This window comes from Ranitomeya variabilis, chromosome 2 (genome assembly GCF_051348905.1).
Source record: "Ranitomeya variabilis isolate aRanVar5 chromosome 2, aRanVar5.hap1, whole genome shotgun sequence".
Classification (NCBI taxonomy): domain Eukaryota; kingdom Metazoa; phylum Chordata; class Amphibia; order Anura; family Dendrobatidae; genus Ranitomeya; species Ranitomeya variabilis.
The window spans coordinates 1,073,671,157-1,073,687,860 of record NC_135233.1 but is presented as its reverse complement, the minus strand read 5'-3'; the positions used below and the strand labels follow the sequence as shown (position 1 = coordinate 1,073,687,860).

General features: G+C 45.2%; 1 protein-coding gene across 2 annotated transcripts in view; it reads left to right on the top strand.

The window, feature by feature from the left end:
• Positions 1–16,704, top strand: part of LOC143808686 (cytochrome P450 2K1-like) — a 154,046-nt gene that overhangs the window by 71,924 nt on the left and 65,418 nt on the right. For both annotated transcript variants that reach the window (XR_013221996.1, XM_077291596.1), the window contains exons 6-7: positions 4,783–4,959; positions 9,445–9,586. Coding sequence is in view for 1 of the 2 variants with exons in the window: in XM_077291596.1 (XP_077147711.1) it covers positions 4,783–4,959; positions 9,445–9,586 (319 nt within the window). In the remaining variant the exon portion in view is untranslated. The remainder of the gene's footprint in view (positions 1–4,782; positions 4,960–9,444; positions 9,587–16,704) is intronic.

Sequence of the window (16,704 nt, the reverse complement as noted above, 5' to 3'; positions counted from 1 at the left end):
ACTGAGTGAGAGAAGGCACACACAGGAGTCAGGAGTGGCACACAAGCCCTGACTAAGGCCAATATTTTTCTCCCACTGATTGATGTAGTGTTTTTTTTTCAGGTAGATTTTAGAACCCAAATCAAGCAAAAAAATTAATAGGCTTTCTATGGCCCACTGAGTGAGAGATGGCACACACAGGAGTCAGGAGTGGCACACAAGCAGAAAGGGCAATATTAATCTCCCACTGATTGATGTAGTGATTTTTTTTCAGGTAGATTTTAGAACCCAAATCAAGCAAAAAAATTAATAGGCTTTCTATGGCCCACTGAGTGAGAGATGGCACACACAGGAGTCAGGAGTGGCACACAAGCAGAAAGGGCAATATTAATCTCCCACTGTTTTCTTTTTTTTTTCTTTTTCAGGGAGACTTTAGAAACCAAATAATAAAAAATAAATAGGCTTTCTATGGCCCACTGAGTGAGAGATGGCACACACAGGAGTCAGGAGTGGCACACAAGCAGAAAGGGCAATATTAATCTCCCACTGTTTTCTTTTTTTTTTTCTTTTTCAGGGAGACTTTAGAAACCAAATAATAAAAAAAAATAGGCTTTCTATGGCCCACTGAGTGAGAGATGGCACACACAGGAGTCAGGAGTGGCACACAAGCAGAAAGGGCAATATTAATCTCCCACTGTTTTATTTTTTTTTTCTTTTTCAGGGAGACTTTAGAAACAAAATAATAAAAAATAAATAGGCTTTCTATGGCCCACTGAGTGAGAGATGGCACACACAGGAGTCAGGAGTGGCACACAAGCAGAAAGGGCAATATTAATCTCCCACTGATTGATGTAGTGATTTTTTTTCAGGTAGATTTTAGAACCCAAATCAAGCAAAAAAAATAATAGGCTTTCTATGGCCCACAGAGTGAGAGATGGCACACACAGGGATGGCACTCTAGCAGAAATGCCAATCTTAATCTCCCACAAAAAAAAAAGAAAAAAAAAAAAAGAAACTGTCCTACAATTACTATCTCCCTGCAGTAATCTCAGCCAGGTATGGCAGGCAGCAATAAGGAGTGGACTGATGCACAAATTAAATAAAAAGTGTGGACAAACAAAAAAGATAGCTGTGCAGAAAGGAAGGAACAAGAGGATATGTGCTTTGAAAAAAGCAGTTGGTTTGCACAGTGGCGTACACACAGCAATACAGCTATCAGGGAGCCTTCTAGGGCAGCCCAATGAGCTACAGCGCTGAGAGAAAAAAAAAAAAATGTAGCTTCCACTGTCCCTGCACACCGAAGGTGATGTTGGACAGTGGAAATCGCTACAGCACAAGCGGTTTGGTGGTTAATGGACCCTGCCTAACGCTCTCCCTGCTTCTAATGAAGCGGCAGCAACCTCTCCCTAAGCTCAGAGCAGCAGCAGTGAGATGGCGGTCGGCGGGAACGCCCCTTTATAGCCCCTGTGACGCCGCAGACAGCAAGCCAATCACTGCAATGCCCTTCTCTAAGATGGTGGGGACCAGGACCTATGTCATCACGCTGCCCACACTCTGCGTTCACCTTCATTGGCTGAGAAATGGCGCTTTTCGCGTCATTGAAACGTGACTTTGGCGCGAAAGTCGCGTACCGCATGGCCGATGCAATGCTGGGATCGGCTCGGTTTCATGAGACGCCGACTTTGCCAAAAGTCGGCGACTTTTGAAAATGAACGACCCGTTTCGCTCAACCCTACATCTGTGCACTCCATGTCTGCTTCAACTTCTAATGGGCATGGCCTGTTAACTGTTTCACTGTCTAACCCAGGAACGGTATGTGTAAAGAGCTCCATGGAGTAACCTGTTGTGTCGACTGACGCATCCTTTACTGTTGTGCTGGGTGAAGGACACAAGGAATCGACTTGTTCCTGACCGGGAGCATCCACTGACGATGCACTGCTCTGACATTTGGCACTTTCCGAGGAGGAGGCGAAAGAGCTAGAGGCAGAGTCAGCAATGAAAGCCAATACTTGTTCCTCCTGCTCCGGCTTCAAAAGTGGTTTTCCTACTCCCAGAAAAGAGAGCGTTCGAGGCCTTGTGTAGCCAGACAATGAACCTGGCTCAACAACTCGAGACTTAGGTGCTGTACTGCTTTTACCATGACCACCTGATGCTCCACCACCACTACCATCATTACCAGCTGACAATGACCGCCCACGGCCACGACCTCTTCCACTAGATTTCCTCATTGTTTGCAAAACGTAACCAAAGTAATGGTATTTGTTACTGTAAAACAACTTATAAGGTGAACTCAAACTTCTGTTGGATTTGTATATACCTTTATAGGTGCCTGACACTGAAAGGAAAATCAGGCCCAATGTTACACACTAGGTTTTCTGTGCCCCAATAATTTGAGACAGATGGCACACACAGGACCAGCATTCAAGCAGAAATGCCAATCTTAATCTCCCACTATTTTTTTTTTTTCTGAGAGAATTTAAAAAAAACAAAAACAAAAAAAAAACTATATTTCACACTAGGTTTTCTGTGGCAAACAATGAGAGACAGATGCCACACACAGGACTGGCACAGAGGCAGACTTGCCAATCTTTATCTCCCAGACTCCCACTATTATTTTTTTTTTTTACAGGGAGAATTTACCCCCCCCAAAAAAGAATGGCCCAGTATTACACAGTGGTTTTCGGTGGCACACAATGAGAGACAGATGCCACACACAGGAATGGCACAGAGGCAGACTTGCCAATCTTTATCTCCCAGACTCCCACTATTATTTTTTTTTTTACAGAGAGAATTTACCCCCCAAAAAAAGAATGGCCCAGTAATACACAATGGTTTTCGGTGGCACACAATGAGAGACAGATGCCACACACAGGACTGGCACAGAGGCTGACTTGCCAATCTTTATCTCCCAGACTCCCACTATTATTTTTTTTTACAGGGAGAATTTACCCCCCCAAAAAAAGAATGGCCCAGTATTACACAGTGGTTTTCGGTGGCACACAATGAGAGACAGATGCCACACACAGCAATGGCACAGAGGCAGACTTGCCAATCTTTATCTCCCACTAATTATTATTATTTTTTTCAGGGAGAATTTAGAAAAAAAAAATGGCCCAGTGTTACACAGTGGTTTTCAGTGGCACACAATGAGAGACAGATGCCACACACAGCAATGGCACAGAGGCAGACTTGCCAATCTTTATCTCCCACTAATTATTTTTTTTTTTCAGGGAGAATTTAAAAAAAAAAATGGCCCAGTATTACACAGTGGTTTTCAGTGGCACACAATGAGAGACAGATGCCACACACAGGACTGGCACAGAGGCAGACTTGCCAATCTTTATCTCCCAGACTCCCACTATTATGTTTTTTTTTTTTACAGGGAGAATTTACCCAAAAAAATAGAATGGCCCAGTATTACACAGTGGTTTTCGGTGGCACACAATGAGAGACAGATGCCACACACAGGACTGGCACAGAGGCAGACTTGCCAATCTTTATCTCCCACTAATTATTTTTTTTTACAGGGAGAATTTAGAAAAAAAAATGGCCCAATGTTACACAGTGGTTTTTGGTGGCACACAATGAGAGACAGATGCCACACACAGCAATGGCACAGAGGCAGACTTGCCAATCTTTATCTCCCACTAATTATTATTTTTTTTACAGGGAGAATTTAGAAAAAAAAAATGGCCCAATATTACACACTGGTTTTCGGTGGCACACAATGAGAGACAGATGCCACACACAGCAATGGCACAGAGGCAGACTTGCCAATCTTTATCTCCCTGCAGTAATCTCAGGAAAGTTTGGCAGGCAGCTATAAAAAGGACTGCTGCACACAAAAGTGTGGACAAACACACAATATAGCTGTGCAGAAAGGAAGGAACAACAGGATTTGTGCTTTGAAAAAAGCAGTTGGTTTGCACAGCAGCGTACACACACAGCAACACAGCTGTCAGGGTCAGGGAGCCTTCTAGGGCAGCCCAATGAGCTACAGCACTGAGGAAAAAAAAATGTAGCTTCCACTGTCCCTGCAAACAAAAGGTGGTTTTGGACAGTGGAAATCGCTACAGCACAAGCGGTTTGTGGATTTATGTACCCTGCCTATCACTATCCCTGCTTCTGAAGAAGCGGCAGCAACCTCTCCCTATGCTCAGATCAGCAGCAGTAAGATGGCGGTCGGCGGGAACGCCCCTTTATAGCCCCTGTGACGCGGCAGAAAGCAAGCCAATCACTGCAATGCCCTTCTCTAAGATGGTGGGGACTGAGATCTATGTCATCATGCTGCCCACACTCTGCGTCCACCTTCATTGGCTGAGAAATGGCGCTTTTAGCGTCATTGAAACGCGACTTTGGCGCGAAAGTCGCATACCGCATGGCCGACCCCACACAGGGATCGGATCGGGTTTCATGAGACGCCGACTTTGCCAAAAGTCGGCGACTTATGAAAATGAACGATCCGTTTCGCTCAACCCTACTGGACATCCTTAAAAATAGCAAAAAAACTATGGAACTCCAAAACGCCCAATCCTTATGTCACATGATATCATTCATTGGGATCAGTTGATCAATTTGGATGATAACACGGTATCAGGCTGCGCTGATGTAATGAAGAATGCTTAGGACCAAGATGAGTTGAAGGTTTTTATTTCAACTTTAGACTAGTGTCTTTTTCAAGTGAAAAAAAAACAATTGCAACTATCCTGTATATAAGTGGAAAATTTCTATTTTGGATAGTAATTTTAGGAATATATCTGGTTAGAAATAGAAATACTAAGGTCATCTATTTTTTCTCTGTAGCTTTATAACACATATCCATCTGTGATGCGCTGGTTTACGAATGTGGCTGAAGAGGTGCGCTTGAACCTAAATGATATGCAAAAATTCATTCGAGAGACCTTCACCAACTTCAGGGAACAATTGGATGTAAATGACCAGAGGAATCTTATCGACTCGTTCTTGGTGAAACAACGAGAGGTACTAACATACATACTGTTACATGTGTGGCAGAGCTGAGCTTGTCGTCTGGCATAAATCAAGTTGAAAAAACAAAGTAATTTTGTTCGATAGAGGACTGCAGGAAAACTTTGTCTAGTTGTGGAGCTATATGGCTTGCTGGGATGTCATTGCTGTATTTTAGAAGTGTAAATTTTGTAGTAGTATTATAAAAGGCACATGGCAGCTGGGGCTGTTACAGATTACAGGAAATGGAAACAGTAACTGTTGTAACAAAATTTATTTCAGAAATCAATAGTACACATGAAAATCTGTAATATATCTTATATTACATACCTGTCCCGGGTATGCCAGGCTCCACTTCCACCGAGTCTTCTGCCCTCTGTTGTGCTCCACGTTGGGTTTTGAAAGTTGCCCATCATGGATCAATGACGTCATCTACCTAAACATATTTAAGGCTCATTGACACACACACCTGGGTCTTGGGACTAAAGCTACCTTTACACTAAATGACTTTGCAGCGATAACGACAGCGATCCATGACGTTGCAGCGTCCTGGATAGCGATATCGTTGTGTTTGACACGCAGCAGCGATCTGGATCCTGCTGTGATATCGCTGGTCATTGCTGAAAGTTCAGAACTTTATTTGGTCGTCAGATCGGCGTGTATCGTCGTGTTTTACACCAAAAGCAACGATGCCAGCAATGTTTTACAATGGTAACCAGGGTAAATATCGGGTTACTAAGCGCAGGGCCACGCTTAGTAACCCGATATTTACCCTGGTTACCATTGTAAAAGTAAAAAAAAAAAACAGTACATACTCACCTTCTGCTGTCTGTCACACGTCCCCCGCCGTCCGCTTCCCGCACTGACTGTGAGTGCCGGCCGTAAAGTAAAAGCAGAGCACAGCGGTGACGTCACCGCTGTGCTGTCACTTACGGCCGGCACTCACAGTCAGTGCAGGAAGCAGACGCCGGGGGACGTTACGGACACCAGAATGTAAGTATGAACTGTTTGGTTTTTTTTCACATTTACACTGGTAACCAGGGTAAACATCAGGTTACTAAGCGCGGCCCTGCACTTAGTAACCGATGTTTACCCTGGTTACCCGGGGACTTCGGCATAGTTGGTCGCTGGAGAGCTGTCTGTGTGACAGCTCTCCAGCGACCACACAGCGATGCAGCGATGCAGCGATCGGCATCGTTGTCGATATCGCTGCAGCGTCGCTTAGTGTGAAGGTACCTTTAGACTCCTAGTCCTATGTCAGGTGTGATCCACCATCTGGCTGTTTGTGTTCAGTGTTTGTTGTTGAATTCATCCCTGCTGGATTCCACTTCATTCATTGTGCTGATACTGAGTTTCCTGGTGAGCTTTTACAGTTCTCGCTGCCCACGTGCCTTCTTCCTTGATGTATCAACACCAGGGTTCATGTGCCAACCCAGACCATAGGCTTAGAGGATCCACCTCACCTGGTGAGCATTAAAGGGACCCTGTAAGGTACCCCGTGCCCCCAGAACCAGAACAAGCTGTGTCTACATATGTAAATACTCTGCCTAACAGTCCCTTTGTTACATGACACACATAAACAGATCTTTATAAAATGTTTTTCTAAGGTCCGTTTCTGATATGAAAATGAGGCTTTGACTAGTGGATGGTGCAATATGTCCTGCCGAGTACAGATTTTACCACATATGAGAGGGAAAGATCAGTCCAGATAGAAACAAATGCCTCTTGTAAGATGATAAAGGGAACCTGTCAGACTAGTTGGCTCACGTAGCATGTTATCACATGACTGTGGGCGCGATAGCATGGCTTCCAAGCGTCGGTATCATCACTAGCGTTATACGTACCTCGTGAATGCGCACAGCTTCTTTCCCTCACCTCATTGATCTTCTGTAGCCGGGTGTATGTCTGCCATGTCAGAGAGGCATACTGCGCATGATCAGAAGTGTAGAAAATTTTGGTTCATGTGCATCTCGAAAGCTGGCACACCAGACTTCAGACGATCAATGCAATGAGGGAAATAGCTGCGCGCATGGGCGAGGTATGTAAAGCACTGGCAATGGCGTGGGCACTTGTAAGTAGAGATGAGCAAATTTATTCATGTTCCCTCTTATTCGGCAAGCTATAGCGCTTGCCGAATAAACTGCAGTGGAAACCTGACTTCCTGGATCGTGTTGGCCAATCAGCTGATCGGCATCGCAGAGGAATGTGGCACAACTGTATCACAGTTACAACACATGTATGGAGTGCCTGTTTGTTGGGCTCTCCATGCATGTGTTGTCACTGTCACACATGCAACTGCAGCGCTGATAGGGCAACACGATCCAGGAAGTCGGGTTTCCTCTGCAGCTTATTCGACAAGCGCTACAGCTTGCCAACTAAGAGGGAACCCGAACAAATTAGTTCATCTCTACTTATAAACCATGTTATCGCACCCACAGGGGTGTGATAACATGGTAAGTGAGCCGATTAGTCTGACAGGTTCCATTTAACATCTTACCAGAGACATTTGAATCTACCTGGACTGTTCTTTCCCTGTCACATATCCTAAAATCTGTATTTAGTAGGAGATGATGGTCAGTGCTTATAAAATCCCATGGAAGGGTGATGTGTAGGAGAAAGGAGGAGCTGGAGGCAGACAGAGACATTCTGCTGCAAGTTTTCTTGAAATGAGATTTACAGTTCTCCATAGAACTTTTTGAGTATAGGTGGGCGGACACTTGGATGTTTGGGTTTGGCGGTTTTGGTTACACAAAGTTTGGATTCGGGTACCAGAACAGTACCTAGAACCCGAACCTGGACTCAATTCACTTGAATGGGGCTCAAACATCCAGTGTTTGCCACGCTGTCATGTGCATGGAAAAAAAGGACCGCACTTGAATGACATCCGGGTGCAGTCCGATTTCCATGGACTGACAGAATGGACAAGATGGAGAACTTTTTATCTCCATTTTCTCCTCATCCAAGAGGATCGGATCACACTATGATCACAGTCTGTTAAATCTTTGCTCAAAATGTGATTCACATAATCGGCCAAATTCTCTAGGATGAGAGAAAATATCATGGTCTTCCCTTACCCTTAGTTGTATCAATAGCGACACAGAGATACGAAAGGTGGCATCAGAGTGTAATTTATTAATGTATTCAAATATCCACACGTTTCTTTTTGCTTTTGCAATGCAAAATCTTTGGTTCAATCCCCCCTCACGCACCTTTTTACTCTTTCTACCTCTCTCTTTTCTCTCTTCCTCTATTTTTTTCCTCTCTCTTTCTTTTTTACACCCAATCAGTTGGCTTGAAAATCACATTTTTTGGATTTGAGTTTCAAAAGGTTTGATCATAACTAGATAAATAGATATTTAGAAAAAATGGAACAGCACAATATTTCTTAGTGGGTGCCAGGCCTCCTAGACAATAAGTCCAATACTTGCCCAAATCCAGACAGAGATAAAATAAATGAAGGCAGCACGCCATATGCTTTAAGATGAAAAATGTGGACTTTAGTCAAACCCACATAGCAGAGCAACGTTTTGGCTCACACTGAGCCTTTCTTAAGCAAATAGAGGCAGCTCTCCAGGTTCAAGAAGTATAAATGCTTTATTGACCCATTGTGACAGCGACATTTCTTTCCAAGTGTAGAACTTTCTCAAACCCTTGGCTTTGGAACTTTCTCAAGCTCTTGGCTTGAGAAAGTTCTACACTTGGAAAGAAATGTCGCTGTCACAATGGGTCAATAAAGCATTTATACCTTTTAACCTTGGAGTGCTGCCTCTATTTGCTTGAATATTATTAGGGTTTGGATTCGCCTGGGGGGGTTGCGCCCACTATTTCCATTTTTAGCTGTTGCTGGTGCTCCATCATTTTTTAGTTCTGATAGATGATAGCTAGATAGATAGATAGATAGATAGATAGATAGACAAATAGACAGATAGAGTTAAACACTACTCAGGCACCAATGAACCAGGCATACCATATAGCTGACAAATCAGCACTATCCCAAGGTGTCACATTACAAAATGCCAAGAATGCTTCAGTCTTATTACATGGCCTTATTCACACCACAGGACAGATAGATAGATAGATAGATTGAAAGATGATAGAAAATAAGATAGACAGATAGCTATACTGTAGATCGATCTAGTGAATGGAAGCATATGGATATGCCCAGCACATATGATAAACTATATTGTAGAAATAGTGGGAAAAGTGTCATAAACAAAGACTTTTATGACACTGCTGCTATAATGCTAATGCTATAAAACAATGATAAAAATGTTGTTTTAACTACCAAGTTCATGCTCTTTTAGATGCTGCTCTGATCTGCTGCATTGGTAAGAATCCATGTGCAAACAATATTTACAAACACTCTCCTATTGTTAGTTTCTCTACTCTCCTCCTCCATGCTCCATGTTTGAAACTAATGTTTGAGTTTAGATTCTTGCTAGAGCAGCAGTTCAAAGTGGCTTCTAAAAGAACATGTCTTTGATGTATTTTCTACATTAGGAAAAGCCAAATCCAAAATTATACTTCACCAATGAAAACCTAACATATCTGGTTGCGGATCTCTTTGACGCTGGCATGGATACAACCTCAACCACCCTGAGATGGGGCCTTCTGCTAATGATGAAGTATCCAGAAATTCAAAGTAAGAGACACACTTTATGTGTGGAATTGAATCATTTTTACTTCATTTTGCTTTTACTAATTAAAATCAGACAGTGATACACAATCTTTTCTCATTATCTGTATTCACATTATTTTCTGTGGATGATTATTGTGGCAGCCATGTACCTTCAACTGCAATCAGCAGGTCAGACATTTATTTTACACCAGCTACATATGCCTTCCCTACTTTGGACACATCATATGAAGAGAGAAATCACTGAAGATGGCAATCATGTGTTAGGGCTAGCGGAACGCACCGAGTAAATATAGAGGTTTTATTATAATTGATGCGTTCGCAGCCCGGGGTCCACCATGCATGAGAACCTGCTGCTAGCAAACGGCGGAACTATATGGCGGTATGAGCTAACTCTGTTACTTCACAGAGTAGCCGAAACTCAAAGCACTGCGCCCTGTTAACTTCACAGTGGCACAGGCTAACTACTCAACTGAGAGCTATCAGTGGTCATGCATGCACACAAACTCCTCGCCGGAGGTGCCAGCATTCTAGGGGCTTATTTCAGCTGGGTCCCTGAACACATTCACACAAAATCTCCTTGCTGGAGGTGCCAGGATCCTAGGGGCTTATTTCAGCCGGGTCCCTGAACACAAACTCACATGACCACGCTGGCGCAAAGCACATAACATAGAACAATACTAGCGCATGGCCGTGTGGCCATGCGAGCCTTAAATAGTTGCAGCACGTACAGGACCTTCCTAGAAGGACAAATGAGAGGCTGCCACAGAGCGTGAGCACCTACAGGACCTTCCTGAAGGACCAATGGCCTTAGCTGCAGTATCAGATCATGTGACCCTCGATCTCCACTGAGAGATCTTACTCTGGGCATGCTCATAACGAGAAAAGCAGGACTTAGTCCCAGAAGCGTCTGCTCGCCACTGCCCAGCACTGACTTCCATGGCAGAAGCAGGAAAAGCAGCAGTAACTTTTTGTACAGAGTCAGACTGGACGAGTTGCTGGGACTGACATCTCCACTGCGGCAGAAGAAGAATGGGAGACCGCAGCGGAGATGGCCCGAGATTCCCCCTGTGCAGAGGCGGGAACTTGACCCCTAACATCATGGCCGTTAAAATTTAAGGAACAAGATGAAGAGGTAGTCCAGCATTTCGATGTCTTGATACTATTGTTGCAGCTGTTTGCGTTCTGACCCAAAGTCAGATATGCCAGATCATCAGTGAGGCCAAATTAGGAGGTCACACCTCAGATAACGAGCTCAGAGAAAAGCACGCACAAAGGTTATGAGCAAATCACTTTTCTGCTTTAATTAATACAAGAGGCAGTATTTTTATTCCATTTACAGCAAATGTAACTCATTGTAAGTCATGTAGCCCCCCGCTACCCAGGGTCATGCTTTATTTACCATATACCCAGAACATGTTGTTGCTGACTATCAGGGCCGGTTTTAGACAAAATGGGGCCCTGTGCAAAATTCAAAGAGGGGGCCTCCAATCCTGAAATATTCCACCAACAACACTGTTAGGCCCCCTTCACATGTCCATATAATACACGTACATGTTACACCGATATCGGGGTCACCAGTGTTTTCAATCAGGGTGCCATCCATGTGCCATCTGTTTTTCCGGTGTGGATACTGGAAATGAAATTACAAAGTTTCTCACATACCTTCCATCTTAAACACTGTTGGCACATGTACAGCACATGTACGACTCACGGACGGCACATGGATGGCACATAGATTGTCATCTGTGCTGCTGGGAAAACACATACATGAGTGCAGCACAGTAGGTTAAATATGGCACACGTGGCATCCGTGAACAACATGATACCCGGTTGTGTGAAGGAGGCTGTATAGTGACATAATAGAAAACATTAGCAGAAGTGCCATATTTTTCTATATCCTACCTCACAAACAGCAGAATAAAAAGCGATAAAAAAATGGTTCGGGGTCCCTGATGGTCATTATTCACTTTGCAGCTATACTATAAGGTGCTGCCACAAGGCCACGGCAGCCCAGTGATAAGACAAGCGAAGAACCCCAAAGCATCGGTGCTGGAGCTGCAGGGGATTTATCATTTCATGCTAATTATTTTTACATTCACTGAAAACCCCTGTAGTGTCTGTTCACACCCACCATTTTTGATATGGATTGATCAACAGTGTTGGCAGGAAATATTCTGCTTTTTTTGCAGCCTTTTCACTTGCATTATTGTATCCCGTTCAATTGACTAGGGAAAGAAACGCTGAAAGATGACGGCAACAGATTTATAAAAAAAAGTGTCTCCTGGCCGGTGTCCGTGTCTGGCCGATGTCCGTGTCTGGCTGCTGTCCGTGTCTGGCCGCTGTCCTTGTCTGGCTCCTGTCCATGTCTGGCCGGTGTTCATGTCTGGCCGCTGTCCATGTCTTTCCGGTGTCTGTGTCTGGCTGCTGTACTGGGACAGCGCGGAATAGCATAGTAGACTGCACTACTCCACACAATAGTATATTAAGCCCTGTTCACACTGCGCTACTACAGTGCATTCGGGGGCTCTGCCTTAATCCCCCTAAAATAGTATTCACATAAATCCCTGACGGAGCCACAGACTGCACTGACACAAGCAGAGGTCAAATATATATATTTTTTTCTGAAATTGACTGATTTATTTTCTTTGGGTATTTGCACACTGTCAGGAATTGGCAGCGCTTTGGATGCAGCACGTGTTCTCTGATCGCTATTGAACTCAGGTGATTCTGCATATGTTCACTGAACCTTGCGTATTCACCGAGTCCAGTATATTGTATGGGTGAAATTTATCTTGCGGAGGCTCGCGTCTCCGCAAGATAAATAGACATGCTACGGTCTGGAGAGATGCGACACATGTCCGTCTCCACAGGTGATACTCAGGCATATGTGCCCACTACATATCCCAGGTACTTGGCTTCTTCTTTACCCAAGGCACACTTCTTCAGGTTTACTGCAAACCCCATCTCCCTTAGAGCATCAAACACTGCTTGGACCTTTTCCAGATGACTTTCCCAGTCTGGGCTAAAGATGATGATATTGTCTAGGTACGCAGCAGCGTATGGCTTATGATGTACAAGGATTCTATCCATAGCCCTCTGGAAGGTCGCCGGAGCTCCCTGCAGGCCAAAAGGCATCTGGACGTACTGGACGCATCTATCTGGTGTAGAAATCGCAGTCTTCGCCTTGGCTTCCTGTGCCATGGGGATCTTCCAATACCCTACTTCAAATCCAAGGTGGTTATGTACCTGGCGGGCCCAAGTCTTTTGATGAGCTCATCAACATGTGGCATGGGATATGCGTCGAACTTGGAGACCTCATTCAGCTTCCGATAGTCATTGCAGAACCTCCATTCACCATCAGGTTTTGGGATCAGGACAATTGGGCTCGACCACCCGCTCTTGGATTCCTCAATGACCCCAAGCTTCAACATACGCTCCACCTCCTTGGAGATTACTTCATGACGGGCCTCAGGAATTCGATAAGGCTTAACATTCACTCGCACATGTAGCTCTTTCAAGACCTTGTGCTCTACGACCTTCGTGCACCCCTGGAACTCTGAAAACAGGTCACTGTTCTTCTGTAGTAACTCCCAGCACTGCTGTTTCTGGACATTCGATAGCGTCTCCGCTATAGTAACTCCTCCAACCTCACCTTCTGGGTTGCCTAGCAAACATGTAGTTACTGCTGGCTCTCCATCTTGCTATGGGTTGATGAGGTTGATATGGTAAACTTGGATTGGTTTCCCTCTTCATGTTTGGTGGATCTTATAGTTTACCTCACCAAGCTTCTCCACCACCTCATATGGCCCTTGCCATTTGGCCAATAACTTGCTCTCCATCATCGGAACTATAACAAGAACTCGGTCTCCTGGATTGAACTGCCTCACTCTTGCTGACTGGTTGTATACCCTGGCCTGAGCTTCTTGTGCAGAAGGGGGCTCCGGAAATGAGGGGTGGGGGCAGTTAACTGACATGTAGGGCAGGAACTGCAATGGTTCACTATTTACCAGTGACACCAAGGCCAATAGAACCTCTGCACAGCCCATTACTGTGTTTTTTCCACCCCTAGTTGTCCTCCCAAGATGTGTGAATGGGCCATGTCCAACACCTTCCATCTATAGGGACTGGCACTATCAACTGCTCTATCAACTCCTCCCTTATTTTTGTGACCCGGTACAACAACTCCCCAACTCAACATAAAATATGGAAATCTTGTGTCCGTCCCCGGCTCCTGTGCAAGCCCATTAATGACAGTGACGTTGTTAAAGGCTTCCCTCAGAGTTGGGTCCCTATATTCATCAGTCCCAAAATTCTCACCTGACACCCCTAACTCTGGAATATCAGATACAGGAGACACTTCCTCCTCATTCCCTACTAAGACACAAAAAGGAAACCGGTCTGCCTCTGGGTGTGGCGATACCTTATTAGGTTTCATTGGTTCCTTACTCTTGCTATCAACCTCAGAACCATTTCCCCACAGATCCCAAAACAAACAGAAATCCCGGCCTATAATTATAGGGTGCAACAAGTCCCGAACGATGCTGACTTCATGGGACTCGGTGCCATTCATTGTCTCAATCTCCACTCTGGCCATAGGGTAGTCTTTTGCATCACCATGTATGCATCAAATGCCGACTTTCATCCCCAGGAGTATGTTGAGAGGAAAAGTGGCCCTCACAAGGGTCACTAAATGTCAGGACTCTGAACATTTTGATTACCTTTTGTGCATTACTGCCCTTTTCCAAGATGGTGTCTTTGGTCTCATGTGCACTGTGTCTTCCTGCTATATAACTCCACCCCAGCCTTTAGTCTGTGCTAGAGTATTCTGCCTTGCAGCCAGCTCCTGACGACTCCCTGGCTTTGCACCTGCACCTGCTCCTGTGAACCTGTCTGGAGATCCTGCTACTCAGCTCTGAGTTTCTGCTGCATACATCGGTTTCCAGTAATCCTTCATCTGGCTGCTTGTGTTTGTTTCCATCTGCATTTGCTAGACATGTAAGCTGTTGCTGCTCTCCTAAAACCTGAGACTATTACCCAGGCCTCCCTGGTTGTGCTAAGATATTATTTGAACTGCCTTATAAGCATATCTATCTGTGTTTGGACTACCAAGGACTTATTCATGTCAGGTATCCTCAAGAATAATTGTGCTTCATAGACTTTCTGCTTGATTGCATTTTCCTCTGAAGTTCCCTATAGACTGCTAAGCTGTGTTTAATATTTACACCAAGTGTTGTGGACTTGAGTTTCTCTCTGCACCTGTTCGAATCACCGTGTGATAATATAGACTTTACCACTTATAAAACTGTGTCCTGTAGTTGTCTTGTTCCATGCAAAGATTCCCCTGAGTTATCCCTTATAATCTTTACACTAAGCTCCTGGAGTCTAGCAGCGCTGTTACTGCTCGACCGTTCACCTTCACGGGACATGCTTGAAGCCACTTGTTGGGTGGAGATTTCATACTGCAGGCTGGATATGCATAGTATGAACTACAGCGTCCCATGCTGCAGTCTATCTGCTCAGTGGTCTGGGGACAATGGGCAGCTATATGTCCTGGCCTGTGGCACCTTCAGCAAATAACATCATCCGTAGGGACCTTGGGCACCACCTCCCCCGCCCCTTTTGACCTTGGACTCCCCACCACTTTTTGGGACTTTGCCCCTGCTGGGACCCCAGTACGTAATGGGCTGCCTCCCCAAGGAGCCTTCCATCCCCTGGTATCTCTCGACCAGTCTGACCAGTTTATTGGCATTCCGGGGATCACCCTGGGCAACCCAAGTCTGTATAGGCCTCGGCAGGGAGTTCACAAACCGATCCATCACCACTCGTTATACCATTTGGGAGTGAGGTGGTTTCTCCTGGTGATAGGCCCAGTGGTGAACTCACTGTGCCCTGACAGTCAATGTCACCCCAAACGTGAGAGAATCTCAACTTTCAGTTTGTGATACTCCTTGGCATCCTGCAAGGTCAAGTCATAGTACGCCTTCTGGGGTTCCCCTGTCCGGTATGGCACCAGCACCTCTGCCCACTGTTCTGGCGGAAGTTTTTCCCTCTCAGCGATCCTCTCAAACACTGTAGGGAAGGCGTCCACATCATACCTGAGGGTCATTTTCTGCAATGCGCATCTTACCGTCTTCCAGACGTGGGAGTCATTATCCAGACCTGGGGTTGAGGCACTCATCCTGCCCTGGATGGCGGCTGCCAGAAGCTGCAGCTGCTGCCACCGCTGCTCCTGCTGGCTCTGGTGTATCTGCTGCAACAACAGCCTGTTAGTCTTTTGCTGCTGTGACTGCGACTGAACCAAGTGTTTCAGCAGGTCCTCTATTTTTTCCAGCAATGCTTGCTAGCTTACTACAGACTTGACCCAGGACATGCAGTAACAGTCTCACGTCTCTGCTGGGAACGCTGCCTGCATGTCTACCACCAATTGTAGGGGTTGTACTTGCTCAGGTGCAGCGGGTAGCAATCAGGAGGCACGTTCCTTTAAAAGTTCACATGGTTTATTGCTTCACAAACCCATAAAACAAAACAGAAAAACAAATAGCCTTTAGCTGAGGCAAAAAAAATTACAAGTGACCAGTACTTCTGGATCAGTCCTAGAGCCTCAACACACTGGAGGCTTCCAGTTCCTCACACACAGGTCCTGTGTTAAGCAGTAGCCTACATTATATAGATATAATCACACCCAGGAACCCATCACACGATTAGTCATGTGGTCTGTTGTGAATTCCGTTTCCGGGCTCCCTCCTGTGGTCATGAGTGGTACTGTGTGAGTTCTGTTCTTGGGCTCCCTCTGGTGGCCTTTAGCGATATGGCTGGTCTGTAGCTGGGTTCCAGCTGCCTGGTTTTCTGCTATTCTGGCTGCCTATTTAACTCCACCTGGACCGTTACTTGTTGCCTGCTGTCGTTGTATTCAGTACTGGTTTGGTCTCTCTTGGAGTTCCCTTGTGACCTATCTCCTCCTGGAGAAGCTAAGTCTTGCTAGTTCACGTTTGCTCATTGTTTCCTTGAAAATGTTTCTCGCTATATGATGAGTTCAGTCCAGCTTGCTTATATGTGATTTTCTCGCTTGCTGGAAGCTCTGGGGTGCAGAGTTGCACCCCTCACATCGTGAGTCGGTGTGG